We start from the raw sequence: 19,208 nt of genomic DNA, 5'->3' as shown, positions 1-19,208 counted from the left end.
AGTAGAGAGTATAGATGGCAAACAAGTTAAAGAGCATGTATGGTCTGAGGCTCTGAGCATCATCACTACAAGTAAGGAAAGCACACAAAAAGGTACAAGGGTTGATTTTTTATTTTTTTGTCATTGTAGCGTTAAGATTTCCCTTCACTGGAACTAAGGGAACCATGAGAACCAGACCATTATTCCTCTTCCACCACACTTTACAGTTGGCAATATGCATTGGTGCAGGTAGCGTTCTCCTTGCATCCGCCAAACCCAGATTTGTGCGTATGACTGCCAGATGGTGAAACGTGATTAATCACTCCAGAGAACACGTTTCCTCTGTTACAGAGTCCAATAGCGGCAAGCTTTACACCACTCCAGCCGACACCTGGCATTGCGCAAGGTGAACTTAGGCTTGTGTGCGGTTGCTTGGGCCATGGAAAGCTCCCGACGAACAGTTCTTGTGCTGACGTTGCTTCCAGAGGCAGTTTGTAACTTGATAGTGAGTGTTGCAACCGAGGACAGACGATTTTTATGCGCTTCAGCACTCGGCAGTCCCGTCCTGTGAGCTTGTGTGGCCTACCACTTCGTGGCTGAGCCATTGTTGCTCCTAGACGTTTGCACTTCACAATAACAGCACTTACAGTTGTCCAGGGCAGCTCAAGCAGGGCAGAAATTTGACAAACTGACTTGTTGGAAAGGTTGCATCCTATGACGATGCCACGTTGAAGGTCATCACTCTTCAGTAAGGCCATTCTACTGCCAGTGTTCTATGGAGATTGCATGGCTGTGTGCTCGATTTTATACACATGTACGTGGCTGAAAGGGGTGTCCACATCATTTTGTGTATATAGTGTACGTGCAGATACAGTTGAAGTCGGAAGTTTACATACACTTGAGTCATAACAACTCGTTTTTCAACCACTCCACACATTTCTTGTTAAAAAAACTATAGTTTTGGCAAGTCGGTTAGGACATCTACTTTGTGCATGACACAAGTCATTTTTCCCAACAATTGTTTACAGATTACTTCACTTATAATTCACTGTATCAGAATTACAAAGTAAACGAAATTTACTTACACTTAGTTGACTGTGCCTTTAAACAGCTTAGAAAATTCCATAAAATACTTCAGAAGCTTCTGATAGGCTAATTGAGTCATTTGAGTCAATTGGAGTGGATACCTGTGGATACCTGTGGATGTATTTCAAGACCTGCCTTCAAACTCAGTGCCTTTTTGCTTGGCATCATGGGAAAATCAAAAGAAATCAACCAAGACCTACCTTCAAACTCAGTGCCTTTTTGCTTGGCATCATAGGAAAATCAAAAGAAATCAACCAAGACCTCAGAAAAAAATGTAGACCTCCACGAGTCTGGTTCATCCTTGGGAGCAATTTCCAAACGCCTTAAGTTACCATGTTCATCTGTACAAACAATAGTATGCAAGTATAAACACCAAGGGACAACGCAGCCATCATACCGCTCAGGAAGGAGACGTGTTCTGTCTCCTAGAGATGAACGTACTTTGGTGCGAAAAGTGCAAATCTATCCCAGAACAACAGCAAAGGACCTTGTGAAGATGCTGGAGGAAACAGGTAAAAAAGTATCTATATCCACAGTAAAACGAGTCCTATATCAACATAACCTGAAAGGCCGCTCAGCAAGGAAGAAGCCACTGCTCCAAAACCGCCATAAAAAAGCCAGACTACGGTTTGCAACTGCACATGAGGACAAAGATCGTACTTTTTGGAGAAATGTCCTCTGGTCTGATGAAACAAAAATACAACTGTTTGGCCATAATGACCAACGACAAAGAACACCATCCCAACCATGAAGCACGGGGGTGACAGCATCATGTTGTGGGGGTGCTTTGCTGCAGGAGGGACTGGTGCATAACACAAAATAGATGGCATCATGAGAAAGGAAAATGATGTGAATATATTGAAGCAACATCTCAAGACATCAGTCAGGAAGTTAAAGCTTGATCGCAAATGGATCTTCCAAATGGACAATGACCCCACGCATACTTCCAAAGTTGTGGCAAAATGGCTTAAGGACAACAAAGTCAAGGTATTGGAGTGACCATCACAAAGCCCTGACCTCAATCCTATTGAACATTTGTGGGCAGAACTGAAAAGGTGTGTGCGAGCAAGGAGGCCTACAAACCTGACTCAGTTACACCAGCTCTGTCAGGAGGAATGGGCCAAAAGTCACCCAACTTATTGTGGGAAGCTTGTGGAAGGCTACCCAAAACGTTTGACCCAAGTCAAACAATTTAAAGGCAATGCTACCAAATACTAATTGAGTGTATGTAAACTTCTGACCCACTGGGAATGTGATGAAAGAAATAAAAGCTGCAATAAATCATTCTCTCTACTATTATTCTGACATTTCACATTCTTAAAATAAAATGGTGATCCTAAGACAGGGCATTTTTACTAGGATTAAATGTCAGGAATTGTGAAAAACTGAGTTTAAATGTATTTGGCTAAGGTGTATGTAAACTTCCGTCTTCAACTGTACGTGCACCACGCTATTGCTCTCTCTCTCTCTGCTGTGGGTGAGTCTCGCAAGCTGTCACAAATGGCGAGAGGCTGAATCTCATATTCTTGGGGGCTTGCCCACATGGGGGGAAATGTAGGGAATATGGTGCAGCACAGCTTCTAGAAAACAGTCTTTCAAACTATGGATTTCATGGCTAATTGAGGTAACACAGTAATGTTGCTCAGATTATGCATGTATGAACTACACATTGACACATCCAGTCCAAAGTGGGAGGTCTAAAAAAAATACTAATTTGTCACCAAAGTACCAGAGCATGTCTTTAAAGCCAAAGTATCAGAGCATGTCTTTAAAGCCAAAGTACCAGAGCATGTCTTTAAAGCCAAAGTATCAGAGCATGTCTTTAAAGCCAAAGTACCAGAGCATGTCTTTAAAGCCAAAGTACCAGAGCATGTCTTTAAAGCCAAAGTATCAGAGCATGTCTTTTAAGCCAAAGTACCAGAGCATGTCTTTAAAGCTAAAGTACCAGAGCATGTCTTTAAAGCCAAAGTATCAGTGCATGTCTTTAAAGCCAAAGTACCAGAGCATGTCTTTAAAGCCTAAGTACCAGAGCATGTCTTTAAAGCCAAAGTATCGGAGCATGTCTTTAAAGACAAAGTATCGGAGTATGTCTTTAAAGCCAAAGTATCGGAGCATGTCTATAAAGAGTTTCACAGTTATGGGATAAAACAGAAGTATACTAGGCTGTGTTTTTTGTTAGAGTTGAGTGTATCTGAACCACAGGGACCACCAAGGCAATTGTATAACCCGCAATACTCACTTCCTTTATGGCCAAACCAGACACAATACCACTGGAATGCTAAAGCAGAAATTAGGACAAGCAGCCCATATTGTTAGACATATTTTCTCAGATAGATGGAGAGAGAAGAAAGCAAACCATTTTTTGTAATTTTTTACTTAAACAATATGGGGATGGATTCAGATGGGTAGCTATGGTGGAAGGAGAGGCTGTTGGCTAAACAGAGGCTCAAGGTGTTGTCAAGTCCAACCGCTCCTCATTTCAGGACAGTATCCCGTCCATTACATTACTTCATTTACTTCCATTGTTTGTTCTTGTAGTCCCACTTGGCAGAAAAGCCCTCAATTGGGTTGACCCGCATGTCCAGCATCCTCTGGATCTGCTTAGCCTGCCACTCCTCACCAAAAGTGTGAGGTTGAGGTGGGTACACTGTGCGACACAAGGGAGAAAGAGAACAGCAGCTTTGAGGATGGAACATGTGTGATACAGGCTCGAGAAAGTCTATCAAGTTTAGCAATCAAACATGAGAATTCGTACCATAGTGGCCCTGCCAAAACACCACCAGACCAGTGATGCCAAAGAAGATGAACATCCCACCAATCACGGTCTTCCACTCATGGGACGGCTTCTTCATCTCAGGGTAGGTGTGGTTGAACTTCAGCCTGTACACTGGGACAGAGAAGAAGAAATATTAAGGGTAGCAGGATGAAAGGCTGTAAAATGAGAAGGAATGAGACAGTACATTTTCATTTGCTTTGGCAATGTAAATGTTCAGTATGTTTCCCATGCCAATAAAGCTATTTTAAATGAATTGAGAGGGGATTACAGGCTATTTTTTCCTCCTTGGACAGTGCAGTCCATGGCCCCTTCTCCTTCTGTTTCAGGATCTTATCCTTAGAATCAAGGACATCAATCCATGCTCTGTCTGGCAGAGGGGTGTCCAGACGATCCCAGTACATTGGCTGGGACATGTCCACCTGGTCAGATACCTCTACAGTACAGGAGCGATAGGACACAATATTGATTATGTGAGGGGGAGGTTGAGATAAAGGGAGTTGTAAAGGTGGGGTTTAGAGGTTTATAGACGTTAGAGAAGTAGACATTACACTGGGTGATAAGACCTCAGGTCCTTGCGCTTGTAAAACCATTCACCACTTAAAGTCAACAGCGCCATCTGCTGGTAATACATGCAATGGCGCAGTAGGCCATGCCATTTCAAATTCAACTTGCTCGAATAAAATTAGGATTTACACAACAAACTAGGATATGTGTATTGTGCTGAATTTTTTTGGGGGGGATACATTTATACTGAAAATAAATGTTTTTTCCTACAGACAATTATGCATGCAGTGCCATGTCAAAGAATACCGTGGTGGCTTGACATCCTCGCACCACTGTTGGTCAGTCCCACCACCGCGCGCCTGGAAAACAAGCCCCCGACTCGTCCTGCTGTCAGGTGAAGCATCTGACAGGTGAGGAATAGAGACAGAACAAGATTTATACCTCAACAAAATGTCTCTACATAACTGATCATTCCATCCGGACCCAGTGAGCACCGTCCGATGTCGTTGTCCATGAACGTTGAAAATACGTCCATATTTGGTCCATCTGCCCTGGCTTTAATTTAAACATCCACAGACGTCCTTTTTCGGTCCAGACCGGCCTTGATTTTAACGTCCACAGACATCTGGTCCAGACCGGACAAAACATTTGAACTAAACATCCATGTCTATAATTGGTTCAGATTTGGACTGCACAGTATAGTAAAGAAAAGTAGAGTATAGTTCAGTACAGTAGAATACAATACAGTACAGAACATAGTAAAGTACAGTATTATGTACTCTATTGTACCCTACTGTACTCTAATGTACTGAACTAAACCCCTGCTCTGCTGTTCTCCACTGTTGTCCAAACTTGTGAAACATAGACGTCTATATTGATTCAGACGTTTTAAGCTCTGGCATGCGTCAGCAAAGTCAGAGCAGGGGAGCAAGACCTGTGTCTTGTTTAGAATAAATCCCAGCGTGCTTTGCAAGTGTTCATTTTTTTTTTACATTTACATTTGAGATATTAGCAGACGCTCTTCTCCAGAGCAACTTACAGTCAGTACATTCAATTAAAAGGTAGATAAACAACCACATATTAATTACGCTAATAGCACAACAACAACGAATAAAACGTTTCCGTAACATTCCTGAGAAGTGCGCTGCTGTTTTTTTGTCTGTTGGTCCAATAAATTTGATCATGAGCATTATCAGTTGTTAAAGCTTTGTAAAGTGAATGTGACAGGTAAGAGCAATGATACATATAATATAAAGCTTTCTTTATTGAGTAGTAGATCAAAGTTAATGTATGAGTGGTTGAACTTTGTCCATAGAAACAATTAACACAAAAAAATGTATGTATTTTCAGCGTATACGTCTTTTAGTGGTGATTTCAATGTAATTTTGCTCACTGGGAAGGCTCCCTCTTTCATTTTAAAGTGACCAGGTATTTTAACAATAAGCCAAAACTTATCCTCTGTGCAATGTCGTAAAAACTTTCATCAACCTTAGTTTTTACGACATTGCACAGAGGATAAGTTTTGGCTTATTGTTAAAATACCTGGTCACTTTAAAATGAAAGAGGGAGCCTCCCCAGTTAGCAAAATTACATTGAAATCACCACTAAAAGATGTATACGCTGAAAATACATACTTTTTTTGTTTGTTAATTGTTTCTATGGACAAAGTTCAACCACTCATACATTAACTGATCTACTAGTCTAGCTTCTTTAGGGATTTTATAGCAAAGCAAGTAACTACACTGGTGGAGAGTGGAGTAAGTTGAGCCAAAGGGTTAGTTAAGCTACGCTTTGTTTCTAGCAGTGGTGCAAAGTACTTAGGTAAAAATACTTTAAAGTACCACTTAAGTAGTCCATTAGAGGAGCAGCAAGGGATGAAACAATATACAATGTCTCTGAAGAGGTACATTCCCACATGAAAAAATCATACAGTAGTCCGCAAAAACACTAAAAGGGAATACTGTAGTTTTACGGACAAGTAGTATACTGTAGTATTTGTAGTTTACTACAGTCTAAATACTCCAGTAAGAAAAAAAAAACTGTAGTATATACTATAGTAATTACTGTAGTGTTTTTGTGGACTGTAACATACAGTATTATTTACTGTAGTGTTTTTGTGGACTGTAACATACAGTATTATTTACTGTAGTGTTTTTGTGGACTGTAACATACAGTATTATTTACTGTAGTGTTTTTGTGGACTGTAACATACAGTATTATTTACTGTAGTGTTTTTGTGGACTGTAACATACAGTATTATTTACTGTAGTGTTTTTGTGGACTGTAACATACAGTATTATTTACTGTAGTGTTTTTGTGGACTGTAACATACAGTATTATTTACTGTAGTGTTTTTACAGACATTACATTTTTGTTTCATTGTCTTTGACATAGCAGTGGGGGCTTGTCCTTGAGGAACCCTACTGGACAAAATACTCAAAAGAACACATTTTCCATAACCTGTAGGTAGGTACGTAGATAAGACTGAGGTCTGAATGTAGCCTGTAGGGAACACAATATATGGTCTATACTTAGCATGTACAGTAGGTTTCTCACTTATGGGTGACACAAATTAGGATATGGGGGAGGGGAATGGGCGGGGTATATGAAAATGGTATATTGTAGTATATACCAGAGTAATTACTGCAGTGTTTTTGTGAACATTACTGTAGTATTTACTGTGGTGTTTTGTGGTATGTAGTATACCGTAGTATTTACTATTGTATTCTACAGTATATTACAACATTATATAGTAATTACTACACATGATCGAGGGGTACTACAGTGTGTAGTATAGTATTCTACAGTATACTACAGTTTACTGCAGAATTCTATAGTAAGTACTGTAATATTCTATTGTAAACTGTTTTTTTTTAAATGTGGGTTTACAAAAAACAAAAAACATGTAACTTTGCGATAGAGAGGCTATGATATAGTACCATAGGCACACAAGAGCTGTGTTCGAATACTCATACTAACTGCACTAATCATAAATGTGACGTAAATTGAGTATGTAGTTTGCTTATTAGTCATAGTATGGATATAGTTAGTATGCCAAAAGTTCCCGGATGTCGTACTAAATTCGCCAAAATACAAAGTCTACAAGCAATGGACACTATTTACGTGCTCTTAGGGCCCATAATGCAATTCTTCAGAAAATGGGCGTGGCTTCACAACGTTTTCAAATGTGAAGAAAATGGCAGAAAATATGCAGCCGAAGTCCAAAGAGAGAGGATACAAATTCATTGCTTTAACTAATTATGACAAATGTTAAGAAGATGTTGAGCACTGTAATAATGTCATGACTTTTCAAAATAAGTTGTGTTGGCTGACAATTTGTTTACGAACCACATTACAGCAGTATATACCGGGTATGTTGCCTACTAATACATCAAACTTGCCAGTATATTTACTTTATACTATCTAACTAACTACCCAATGTTTGTTGACTTGATTATTCACGTCATTCATAGCTTAGCGAAGTGGCCCGTTCATAAATTTGCTCTGGCACCACACTCCCAGGGCCCTCACCTCCCTGTAGGCTGTCTCATCATTGTTGGTAATCAGGCCTACTACTGTAGTGTCGTCTGCAAACTTGATGATTGAGTTGGAGGCGTGCGTGGCCACGCAGTCAAGGGTGAACAGGGAGTACAGGAGGGGGCTGAGCACATGTAGGGCCCCTGTGTTCCTACCTTCACCACCTGGGGTGCGGCCCATCAGGAAGTCCAGGACCCAGTTGCACAGGGCGGGGTTCAGACCCAGGGCCCCGAGCTTCATGATGAGCTTGGAGGGTACTATGGTGTTGAATGCTGAGCTATAGTCAATAAACAGCATTCTTACATACAGTTGAAGTCAGAAGTTTACATACACTTAGGTTGGAGTCATTTAAAACTTGTTTTTCAACCACTCCACAAATGTTTTGTTAACAAATTATAGTTTTGGCAAGTCGGTTAGCACATCTACTTTGTGCATAACACAAGTCATTTTTCCAATAATTGTTTACAGACAGATAATTTCACTTAAAATTCACTGTATCACAATTCTAGTGGGTCAGAAGTTAACATACACTACGTTGACTGTGCCTTCAAAACAGCTTAGAAAATTCCAGAAAATGATGCCATGGCTTTAGACGCTTCTGATAAGCTAATTGACATAATTTGAGTTAATTGGAGGTGTACCTGTGGATGTATTTCAACGCCTACCTTCAAACTCAGTGCCTCTTTGCTTGACATCATGGGAAAATCAAAATAAATCAGCCAAGACCTCAGAAACAAAATTGTAGACCTCCATAAGTCTGGTTCATCCTTGGGAGCAATTTCCAAACGCCTGAAGGTACCACGTTCATCTGTACAAACAATAGTATGCAAGTGTAAACACCATGGGACCATGCAGCCATCATACCGCTCAGGAAGGAGACGCGTTCTGTCTCCTAGAGATGAACGAACTTTGGAGCGAAAAGTGCAAATAAATCGCAGAACATCAGCAAAGGACCTTGTGAAGATGCTGGAGGAAACAGGCACAAAAGTATCTATATCCACAGTAAAACGAGTCCTATATCAACATAACCTGAAAGGCCGCTTCAAAAAAAAGTCAGACTATGGTTTGCAACTGCACATGGGGACAAAGATCGTACTTTTTGGAGAAATGTCCTCTGGTCTGATTAAACAAAAATATAACTGTTTGGACATAATGACCATCGCTATGTATGGAGGAAAAAGGGGGATGCTTGCAAGCCGAAGAACACCATCCCAACCATGAAGCACGGGGGTGACAGCATCATGTTGTGGGGGTGCTTTGCTGCAGGAGGGACTGGTGCACAACACAAAATAGATGGCATCATGAGAAAGGAAAATGATGTGGATATATTGAAGCAACATCTCAAAACATCAGTCAGGAAGTTAAAGCTTGGTTGCAAATGGGTCTTCCAAATGGACAATGACCCCAAGCATACTTCCGAAGTTGTGGCAAAATGGCTTAAGGACAACAAAGTCAAGGTAGTGGAGTGGCCATCACAAAGCTCTGACCTCAATCCCATAGAAAATTTGTGGGCAGAACGTAAAAAGTATGTGCAAGCAAGGAGGCCTACAAACCTGACTCAGTTACACCACCTCTGTCAGGAGGAATGAGCCAAAATTCAATATTCAAAATATTATTCTGACGTTTCACATCCTTAAAATAAAGTAGTGATCCTAACTGACCTAAAATAGAATATTTACTAGGATTAAATGTCAGGAATTGTGACAAACTGAGTTTAAATGTATTTAGCTAAGGTGTATGTAAACGTTCGACTTCAAATGTAGGTATTCCTCTTGTCCAGATAAGATAGGGTCGTGTGCAGTGTGATGGTGATTGCATCATATGTGGATCTATTGGTAAGCAAATTGGAGTGGGTCTAGGGTGTCAGGTAAGGTAGAGGTGATATGATCCTTGACTAGTCTCTCAAACCACTTCATGATGACAGAAGTGCTATGGGGCGATAGTCATTTAGTTCCGTTACCTTAGATTTTTTGGGGTACAGGAAAAATCGTGGACATCTTGAAGCAAGTGGGGACAGCAGACTGGGATAGGGAGAGATCGGATATGTCCGTAAACACTCCAGCCAGTTGATCTGCGCATGATCTGAGGATGCGGCTAGGGATGCCGTCTGGGCCGGCAGCCTTGCGAGGGTTAACACGCTTAAATGTCCTTCTCGTGTATGCCACAGAGAAGGAGAGCCCACAGTCCACTGGAGTGGCTGGCATCGGTGGCACTGTGTTATCCTCAAAGCGGGACGAAGAAGGTGTTTAGCTTGTCTGGGAGCAAGATGTCAATGTCCGCGACGTGGCTGGTTTGTGGCAGTGATGTTGAAGATAAACGTGTCTCACACTTTATCAGGCTTTAAAATAGAACATGAAGAGCATCCATCATACTGTAGTTTATTATTAACAGTATTAACACGACGAAGCAGTATTAACACGATGAAGCAGTATTAACACGATAAAGCAGTATGAACACTATGAAGCAGTATTAACACGACGAAGCAGTATTAACACGATGAAGCAGTATTAACACGACGAAGCAGTATTAACACGATGAAGCAGTATTAACACGATGAAGCAGTATTAACACGACGAAGCAGTATTAACACGATGAAGCAGTATTAACACGATGAAGCAGTATTAACACGATGAAGCAGTATTAACACGACGAAGCAGTATTAACACGATAAAGCAGTATGAACACTATGAAGCAGTATGAACACTATGAAGCAGTATTAACACGATGAAGCAGTATTAACACGACGAAGCAGTATTAACACGACGAAGCAGTATTAACACGATGAAGCAGTATTAACACGATGAAGCAGTATTAACACTATGAAGCAGTATTAACACAACGAAGCAGTATGAACACTATGAAGCAGTATTAACACGACAAAGCAGTATTAACACGATGAAGCAGTATTAACACGATGAAGCAGTATTAACACGACGAAGCAGTATTAACACGACAAAGCAGTATTAACACAATAAAGCTGTATGAACACTATGAAGCAGTATGAACACTATGAAGCAGTATTAACACGACGAAGCAGTATGAACACTATGAAGCAGTATTAACACGACAAAGCAGTATTAACACGATGAAGCAGTATTAACACGATGAAGCAGTATTAACACGACGAAGCAGTATTAACACGACAAAGCAGTATTAACACAATAAAGCTGTATGAACACTATGAAGCAGTATGAACACTATGAAGCAGTATTAACACGACGAAGCAGTATGAACACTATAAAGCAGTATTAACACTATGAAGCAGTATTAACACTATGAAGCAGTATTAACACGACAAAGCAGTATTAACACTATGAAGCAGTATTAACACTATGAAGCAGTATTAACACGACAAAGCAGTATGAACACTATGAAGCAGTATTAACAGGATGAAGCAGTATTAACACGACAAAGCAGTATTTTAACAAGCAAAAACAGAATGTCTAGGAATTGCAAAAAAAATATTTAAAAATAAATGAACAAAATGCTGAATTGGCTTAGTCTTGTTTTATATGTTTTAGAAGAACAACATAACTCAGCCTATCCTAACGTTACACGGTCTAATGTTATTAGCTATCTACTGGATATTTACAGTGTATCATTGCTATGCATCATTGCCATTTCTACAGTGTATCATTGCGTTACATATCGGTGTGCATCATCAGTGGACTAATCACAGGCTAATGTTACTTGGCCTAACGTTGTTATAATGTTTTGCTAGCTAGCGCACGTTAACTTACAGTGTGCCATTGCTATGCATAACCTACTGTCAATTTACCACTGGGGAAAATTTACCATTGCCTGGTTTGGACTTGCAGCAGCAGGCACCGGATCGTCTCTGACGATATGTCCACAGGTCCGACTGGGTTGGTTGTGAGTCAATGATAACGTCAATAATGTCAAAGCATTAATTAACAGTTGTCTTTTCATCCGCCGCGCGTCCAGACCTTCAATTAAATGTAGCCTACTGTGAGCATTATTATAAAATAAAAAATATATTTGCCCTACACCGGTCTGCATTGCTTAAATAGCCTTTTGCTCCCATACATTCTCAAATGTTTCCCATAAGTTTGTTTGACAATTCCGCATTGATACTCTCATCTCCCCAGATCTCCAGCAAGGTCTCCATTTCACATACAGTCCACGTCGCCCCTTTGCCCTTATTTGAACACTTTTTTTGTATTTTTTAGCTAATTAATAGTATGTCTACCTAAAGTTAACTGGCGAACAAAAGTTTAATGACCAACAGAAAATAACGAATATCGCTCGTGTTGCATCTTTGTATTTTGAAAGTTTCAGGACACGTGTTGCTGGTCACATTACATGCTACCCTGGTCTACTTGCTACCCTGGTCCACCTGCTACCCTGGTCTACCTGCTACCCTGGTCTATCTGCTACCCTGGTCCACCTGCTACCCTGGTCCACCTTCTACCCTGGTCCACCTGCTACCCTGGTCTATCTGCTACCCTGGTCTACTTGCTACCCTGGTCCACCTGCTACCCTGGTCCACCTTCTACCCTGGTCCATCTGCTACCCTGGTCTATCTTCTACCCTGGTCTACTTGCTACCCTGGTCCACCTGCTACCCTTGTCTACCTGCTACCCTGGTCCACCTGCTACCCTGGTCCACCTGCTACCCTGGTACACCTTCTACCCTGGTCCACCTGCTACCCTGGTCCACCTGCTACCCTGGTCTACCTGCTACCCTGGTCCACCTGCTACCCTGGTCCACCTTCTACCCTGGACTACCTGCTACCCTGGTCTACCTGCTACCCTGGTCCACCTTCTACCTTGGTCCACCTGCTACCCTGGTCTATCTGCTACCCTGGTCCACCTGCTACCCTAGTCTACCTGCTACCCTGGTCTACCTTCTACCCTGGTCTTTCTGCTACCCTGGTCCACCTTCTACCCTGGTCCACCTTCTGCCCTGGTCCACCTACTACCCTGGTCTTTCTGCTACCCTGGTCCACCTTCTACCCTGGTCTATCTGCTACCCTGGTCCACCTGCTACCCTAGTCTACCTGCTACCCTGGTCTACCTGCTACCCTGGTCCACCTGCTACCCTGGTCCACCTGCTACCCTGGTCTACCTGGTACACCCGCTACCCTGGTCTACCTGCTACCCTGGTCCACCTGCTACACTGGACAATACCTGCTACCCTGGTCCACCTTCTACCTTGGTCCACCTGCTACCCTGGTCTATCTGCTACCCTGGTCCACCTGCTACCCTAGTCTACCTGCTACCCTGGTCTACCTTCTACCCTGGTCTTTCTGCTACCCTGGTCCACCTGCTACCCTGGTCCACCTTCTGCCCTGGTCCACCTACTACCCTGGTCTTTCTGCTACCCTGGTCCACCTGCTACCCTGGTCTATCTGCTACCCTGGTCCACCTGCTACCCTAGTCTACCTGCTACCCTGGTCTACCTGCTACCCTGGTCCACCTGCTACCCTGGTCCACCTGCTACCCTGGTCTACCTGGTACACCCGCTACCCTGGTCTACCTGCTACCCTGGTCCACCTGCTACACTGGACAATACCTGCTACCCTGGTCCACCTTCTGCCCTGGTCCACCTGCTACCCTAGTCTACCTGCTACCCTGGTCCACCTGCTACCCTGGTCTACCTGGTACACCCGCTACCCTGGTCTACCTGCTACCCTGGTCCACCTGCTACACTGGACAATACCTGCTACCCTGGTCTACCTGCTACCCTAGTCTACCTGCTACCTTGGTCCACCTGCTACCCTGGTCCACCTTCTGCCCTGGTCCACCTACTACCCTGGTCTTTCTGCTACCCTGGTCCACCTGCTACCCTGGTCTATCTGCTACCCTGGTCCACCTGCTACCCTAGTCTACCTGCTACCCTGGTCTACCTGCTACCCTGGTCCACCTGCTACCCTGGTCCACCTTCTACCCTGGTCCACCTTCTGCCCTGGTCCACCTACTACCCTGGTCTTTCTGCTACCCTGGTCCACCTGCTACCCTGGTCTACCTGCTACCCTGGTCTACCTGCTACCCTGGTCCACCTGCTACCCTGGTCCACCTACTACCCTGGTCTTTCTGCAACCCTGGTCCACCTGCTACCCTGGTCTACCTGGTACACCTGCTACCCTGGTACACCTGCTACCCTGGTCCACCTGCTACCCTGGTCCTAAATCCTGAATCCACAGCACAGGCATTGTCCAGGATTCGTTTACGTTTGACATATTCTTCATAGCGCGGATCAGGGTACCGAACGCTCCAGGATCATACAGGGGATATGGGAAAGCGCCTTATTTACACTATAGCCCCCCACTCCAGGCTTAGACTAAACAAAAACCAGGGGAGGATTCAGAAAGGCTGGGAATATTAGCTAATTTAGGAGATTTGTTTGAAATGCAAGAGTAATACTCTGTCTGTCTGTCTGTCTGTCTGTCTGTCTGTCTGTCTGTCTGTCTGTCTGTCTGTCTGTCTGTCTGTCTGTCTGTCTGTCTGTCTGTCTGTCTGTCTGTCTGTCTGTCTGTCTGTCTGTCTGTCTGTCTGTCTGTCTGTCTGTCTGTCTGTCTGTCTGTCTGTCTGTCTGTCTGTCTGTCTGTCTGTCTGTCTGTCTGTCTGTCTGTCTGTCTGTCTGTCTGTCTGTCTGTCTGTCTGTCTGTCTGTCTGTCTGTCTGTCTGTCTGTCTGTCTGTCTGTCTGTCTCTCTCTCTCTCTCTCTCTCTCTCTCTCTCTCTCTCTCTCTCTCTCTCTCTCTCTCTCTCTCTCTCTCTCTCTCTCTCTCTCTCTCTCTCTCTCTCTCACACACACACACACATACCAGCAAGGAACATTTTTGGAAACTGGCAGTTGGTCAACATCAGCAGCCATGTCGCCACATCTAAATAATCTCCACGCACAGACGGACAGACAAACAGACACAGACCATTATACAGTTATGAGACACACTTTCAGACATTTATGCAAAATCATTTGTGCATACATATTTTTTTTATCAAGGAGTACAGTGTGATTTGTTCTCCAAATATGGAGTTGTGTCTGTCTTTTAAGGCACAAATGTTTACAAATGAAACTTGTGGAGAATTGAGTTAACACATAGGGCATTGGCCGGCTAATAGCCTAATGCATCATTTCAAAAGGCATTGAGAGATATTACAATTATTTGTATCCAAATACACTATTGCATGCCATTAACACAATCCATTTTCCTCTCTCAACAGCCTGACGAGGAATAGAACCAATGCTCATGCCTTTGTTTGTAGAAGTCTCTGTCTGCACATTCTGTGTTAGAAGTCTAGAGACCCCTCTCAACCTTCCAAAGGGTATCAATACCCCTCTCAACCCAGCCCCTGTCTGACCCAAATAGCTAGTCCTTTCTAACCCCAAAGGTTCTGAAGTCATCGGGTACTCACATTTGTCCTGAGAGAGTGGACCTTGAGAAAAATAATATGGACAAAAAAAGTTCACCCACTCTTCAGCGATTGCCTGCTTTGGCGCACTGTTGCTGTGTCTCAGCTTTGGCTCTTGGTGAGAAAATGGGAGGGCTAAAGGCAGAGAGGGGGTGGGGGGGGGCTTATAGAGACTAAACCAGTAAACCATCTGAGAAAGCATGTGACACTGCTGGCAGACTAGAGCACTGTAAAATATATATATTTAATACTTTTCTCCTTTCCACCTTCACAGATCTTACAGAGAACTCCACTGGGACAGAAACAGGGAGCCTCTGGAATGCAGAAAGGGTCACTTTAGGTCAGTTTTATTATAAGAACGAGGGATCTTAGAAAAGAGTTACTTTAACAGTGAAGAGGAAATGGAAAAAGATCTCTAGAGAGAGAGAGAGAGAAAGAGACCGAGAGAGGCCGTGTGAAAGGTTGAACGAGAGAGACCAAGAGAGGGTAGAGAAAAAGAGTGAGATGTGAACCTCGGTATTTCGGGAGGAAGAGTGGGTGTTAGAAAAAGGGAAAGAGACCAGATGGGATCAAGTTCCGACCTGATTTAGGTTTAGGACCCGAACCACCATAACCCCTGACAGTTGTTTGGCTGCTGGTATGTGATCCACAGGAGGGAAACCAACGGTGTGGGCGCTGAGGGGAGAGGAGGGGGAGTGACAAGAGCGGTTGGTTAAGGAGTCCACAGTACTGTATGCTGTTTAGCAAGCAAATGTAGACAGCAGCTCTTAACTCAGAGGCACCTGTCTCTCTCTCTCTCTTACACACACACACACACGCACGCATGCACGCATGCACGCACGCACGCACGCACGCACACACACACACACACACACACACACACACACACACACACACACACACACACACACACACACACACACACACACACACACACACACACACACACACACACACACACACAAACACACACACACAAACACAACACACACACACACTCACTCACTTGACCAGCATGAACATATTTATAAGCTGCAGGCGATTGTGCCAGGTTGCTTTATTAGGTTAAGGTCAATGTTATCATAAAGTACACCCACTTTGGGAGCACAATTGACCTACCTATTTCAGCAGAACATGGTAAAGAAATGACTGAAGTACTAACAACCAGATTCTTGTAGTAGTAGGTTTTCAATCCATATTAACACAGAGCAGTGCAATGGATTCGGACAGTCTGTTAAAGAGTAACTTCCCTCTGATAAACAGTTTTTTTTTCTGGTACATTACGTAACCATCAGAGTCCACTTTACTTGGACAAACCCTCTTACTGCTTCTTTGATATCTTCATGGTTTGTATATATAAAACTACATTCAATCCGCTTGCCGATCTTTCACCAGCACAGGACTAATTATATTTGACTGCAACGGTAGACCTAAATAAATCTACAGTATGTAGTTGGATGTATGCCTTTTAGCAGTGGTGGGAAAAGTACCCAATTGTCATACTTGAGTAAAAGTAAAGATAAATTAATAGAAAAGTGACCCAGTAAAATACTATAAGTATTTGGTTGGTAAAAGTCTAAATGTATTTGGTTTTAAATATACTTAAATATTAAAAGTAAAAGTATAAATCAATTCACATTCCTTATATTAAGCAAACCAGAAGGCACAATTTGTTTATTTTTTTTAACGGATAGCCAGGGCACTCTCCAACAGGGATGTTCTCTGTTTAGTGAGTCCTCCAGATCAGAGGCAGTAGTGGTGACCAGGGATGTTCTCTGTTTAGTGAGTCCTCCAGATCAGAGACAGTAGTGGTGACCAGGGATGTTCTCTGTTTAGTGAGTCCTCCAGATCAGAGGCAGTAGGGATGACCAGGGATGTTCTCTGTTTAGTGAGTCCTCCAGATCAGAGGCAGTAGTGGTGACCAGGGATGTTCTCTGTTTAGTGAGTCCTCCAGATCAGAGGCAGTAGGGATGACCAGGGATGTTCTCTGTTTAGTGAGTCCTCCAGATCAGAGGCAGTAGGGATGACCAGGGATGTTCTCTGTTTAGTGAGTCCTCCAGATCAGTCAGTAGGGATGACCAGGGATGTTCTCTGTTTAGTGAGTCCTCCAGATCAGAGGCAGTAGGGATGACCAGGGATGTTCTCTGTTTAGTGAGTCCACCAGATCAGAGGCAGTAGGGATGACCAGGGATGTTCTCTGTTTAGTGAGTCCACCAGATCAGAGGCAGTAGGGATGACCAGGGATGTTCTCTTTATAAGTGTGTGAATTGAACCATTTTCCTTTACTGCTAAGCATTCAGAATGTAATGAATAACTTTTGGGTTTCAGGGAAAATGTATCAAGTAAAAAGTACAGTTATTTCCTTAATGAAGTAAAAGTTGTCAAATATATAAATAGTAAAGTAAAGTTCAGATACCCCCCCAAAAACGACTTAAGTAGTACTTTAAAGTATGTTTACTTAAGTAGTTTACAACACGGCCTTTCAGTGCTACAACTCATAGTACAGTCCCACTGGGCACACGCTGGTTTAATCAATGTTGTTTCCATTTTATTCAACGAAATTACGTTGAATAGACGTTGAATTGACGTCTGTGCCCAGTTGGTTATATTATTATGCACCAACAAACGTGTGCTGCAGACCAATGGTTCTTAGAAATACAAAATGGCTAAGAAGTGAAAAAGTTTTGCTAGTTACTATTGGTGAACCCACCACCAACTTGCTCCGGGGGCTTTCCGTTGTCACGTGTTGCTGACGAAATCCGATAACGACCAGTTAGTGGCGATGGGATCAATAAACCCATCAACTTCGGGACACACTCGTGAATTGAATGATGCAATTTATGTCCCCAATTTTAATAAAACGAGAATGACATTTTGAATTTCCAAATCCGCCTGGGGATTTGATATTGATATTAACCCTTCCTCAGCTTTGGGACATTTGTGCAAATGAACGCAAAAATGGAGCGGCGAGGTGAAGGTGGTTATTTTGAATTCAGACGACAGCTACTCAATAGTGGCGCAATTTTGTGGTTACCACATTTAGACACAAGGTGGCAGCATGTACATAACTTCAGAATCAATAGTATCGCCTTGGATTATTGGTGAAGTGCTGTAGGTTTATCAAGTAGGTCTAAAATGGATATAGCCTTTTTCTGTTGGCATTATATTCACTTCAGGAGGCCGTCAGAGACCAAAAAACAGTACTCACAGAGCTCCAGTTGTGGAAAGGAAGATTAAGGCTACTGGGATTTGTGTTTCTCTGGGTTTTGTGGAAAGACTGAGGCCGATCCATGAGAGATATTGGGAATGAGTCCTAATGTTAAGTTAAACAAGTTTTTCTCAAATGGTAGTGTGATGGCTACAACTGAAGTGGATGATCAGCTTTATATTTCGATCAGTCGTGGAACATGACAGACTGATTGGTTATTACAATTCACGCATTTATCAAGAGAAAATCCCTGGTCATCCCTACTGCCTCTGATCTAGCAGACTCACTAAACAGAGAACATCCCTGGTCATCCCTACTGCCTCTAATCTATCAGACTCACTAAACAGAGAACATCCCTGGTCATCCCTACTGCCTCTGATCTAGCAGACTCACTAAACAGAGAACATCCCTGGTCATCCCTACTGCCTCTAATCTAGCAGACTCACTAAACACAAATGCTTTGTTGGTAAATTAGTGTTGGTGTGCCACTGGCTATCTGTAAATTGAAAAACAAGAAAATTGTGCAGTCTGGTTTGCTTAATATAAGGAATTTTAATTGATTGACACTTTTACTTTTGATACTTAAGTATATTTAAAACCAAATACTTTTAGACTTTTACTCAAGTAGTATTTTACTGAGTGACTTCCACTTTTACTTGAGTAATTTTTTAAATGTTCTTTTGTGTTATTGACTGTACATTTGTTTAAGTGGAACACTGTGTTGTTGTTTTTCTCACACTG

General features: G+C 42.6%; 1 protein-coding gene across 1 annotated transcript; it reads right to left on the bottom strand.

Moving 5' to 3' along the window:
• Positions 1–3,421: 3,421 nt before the first annotated feature.
• Positions 3,422–15,394, bottom strand: LOC124045520. Its single transcript, XM_046364865.1, has 5 exons — positions 15,263–15,394; positions 4,652–4,748; positions 4,110–4,274; positions 3,821–3,952; positions 3,422–3,712 (listed from the first exon to the last, which is right to left on the bottom strand). The coding sequence occupies exons 2-5, from the start codon at positions 4,746–4,748 to the stop codon at positions 3,579–3,581; spliced, it is 528 nt and encodes a 175-aa protein (XP_046220821.1). The 5' UTR covers positions 15,263–15,394; the 3' UTR covers positions 3,422–3,578.
• Positions 15,395–19,208: the final 3,814 nt, after the last annotated feature.

This window comes from Oncorhynchus gorbuscha, linkage group LG10, assembly GCF_021184085.1.
Source record: "Oncorhynchus gorbuscha isolate QuinsamMale2020 ecotype Even-year linkage group LG10, OgorEven_v1.0, whole genome shotgun sequence".
Classification (NCBI taxonomy): Eukaryota; Metazoa; Chordata; class Actinopteri; order Salmoniformes; family Salmonidae; genus Oncorhynchus; species Oncorhynchus gorbuscha.
Note: the sequence above shows the minus strand (reverse complement) of the source record. Positions and strands in the feature narration are given on the sequence as shown.

Coding starts and splice junctions, on each gene's coding strand:
- LOC124045520 (XM_046364865.1), bottom strand. CDS start 4,748: ATGCTTCACCTGACAGCAGGACGAGTCGGGGGCTTGTTTTCCAGGCGC. Junction 4,275..4,651: donor GAGGATGTCAAGCCACCACG/GTATTCTTTGAC, acceptor CCTGTACTGTAG/AGGTATCTGACCAGGTGGAC. Junction 3,713..3,820: donor GTTTTGGCAGGGCCACTATG/GTACGAATTCTC, acceptor TGTGTCGCACAG/TGTACCCACCTCAACCTCAC.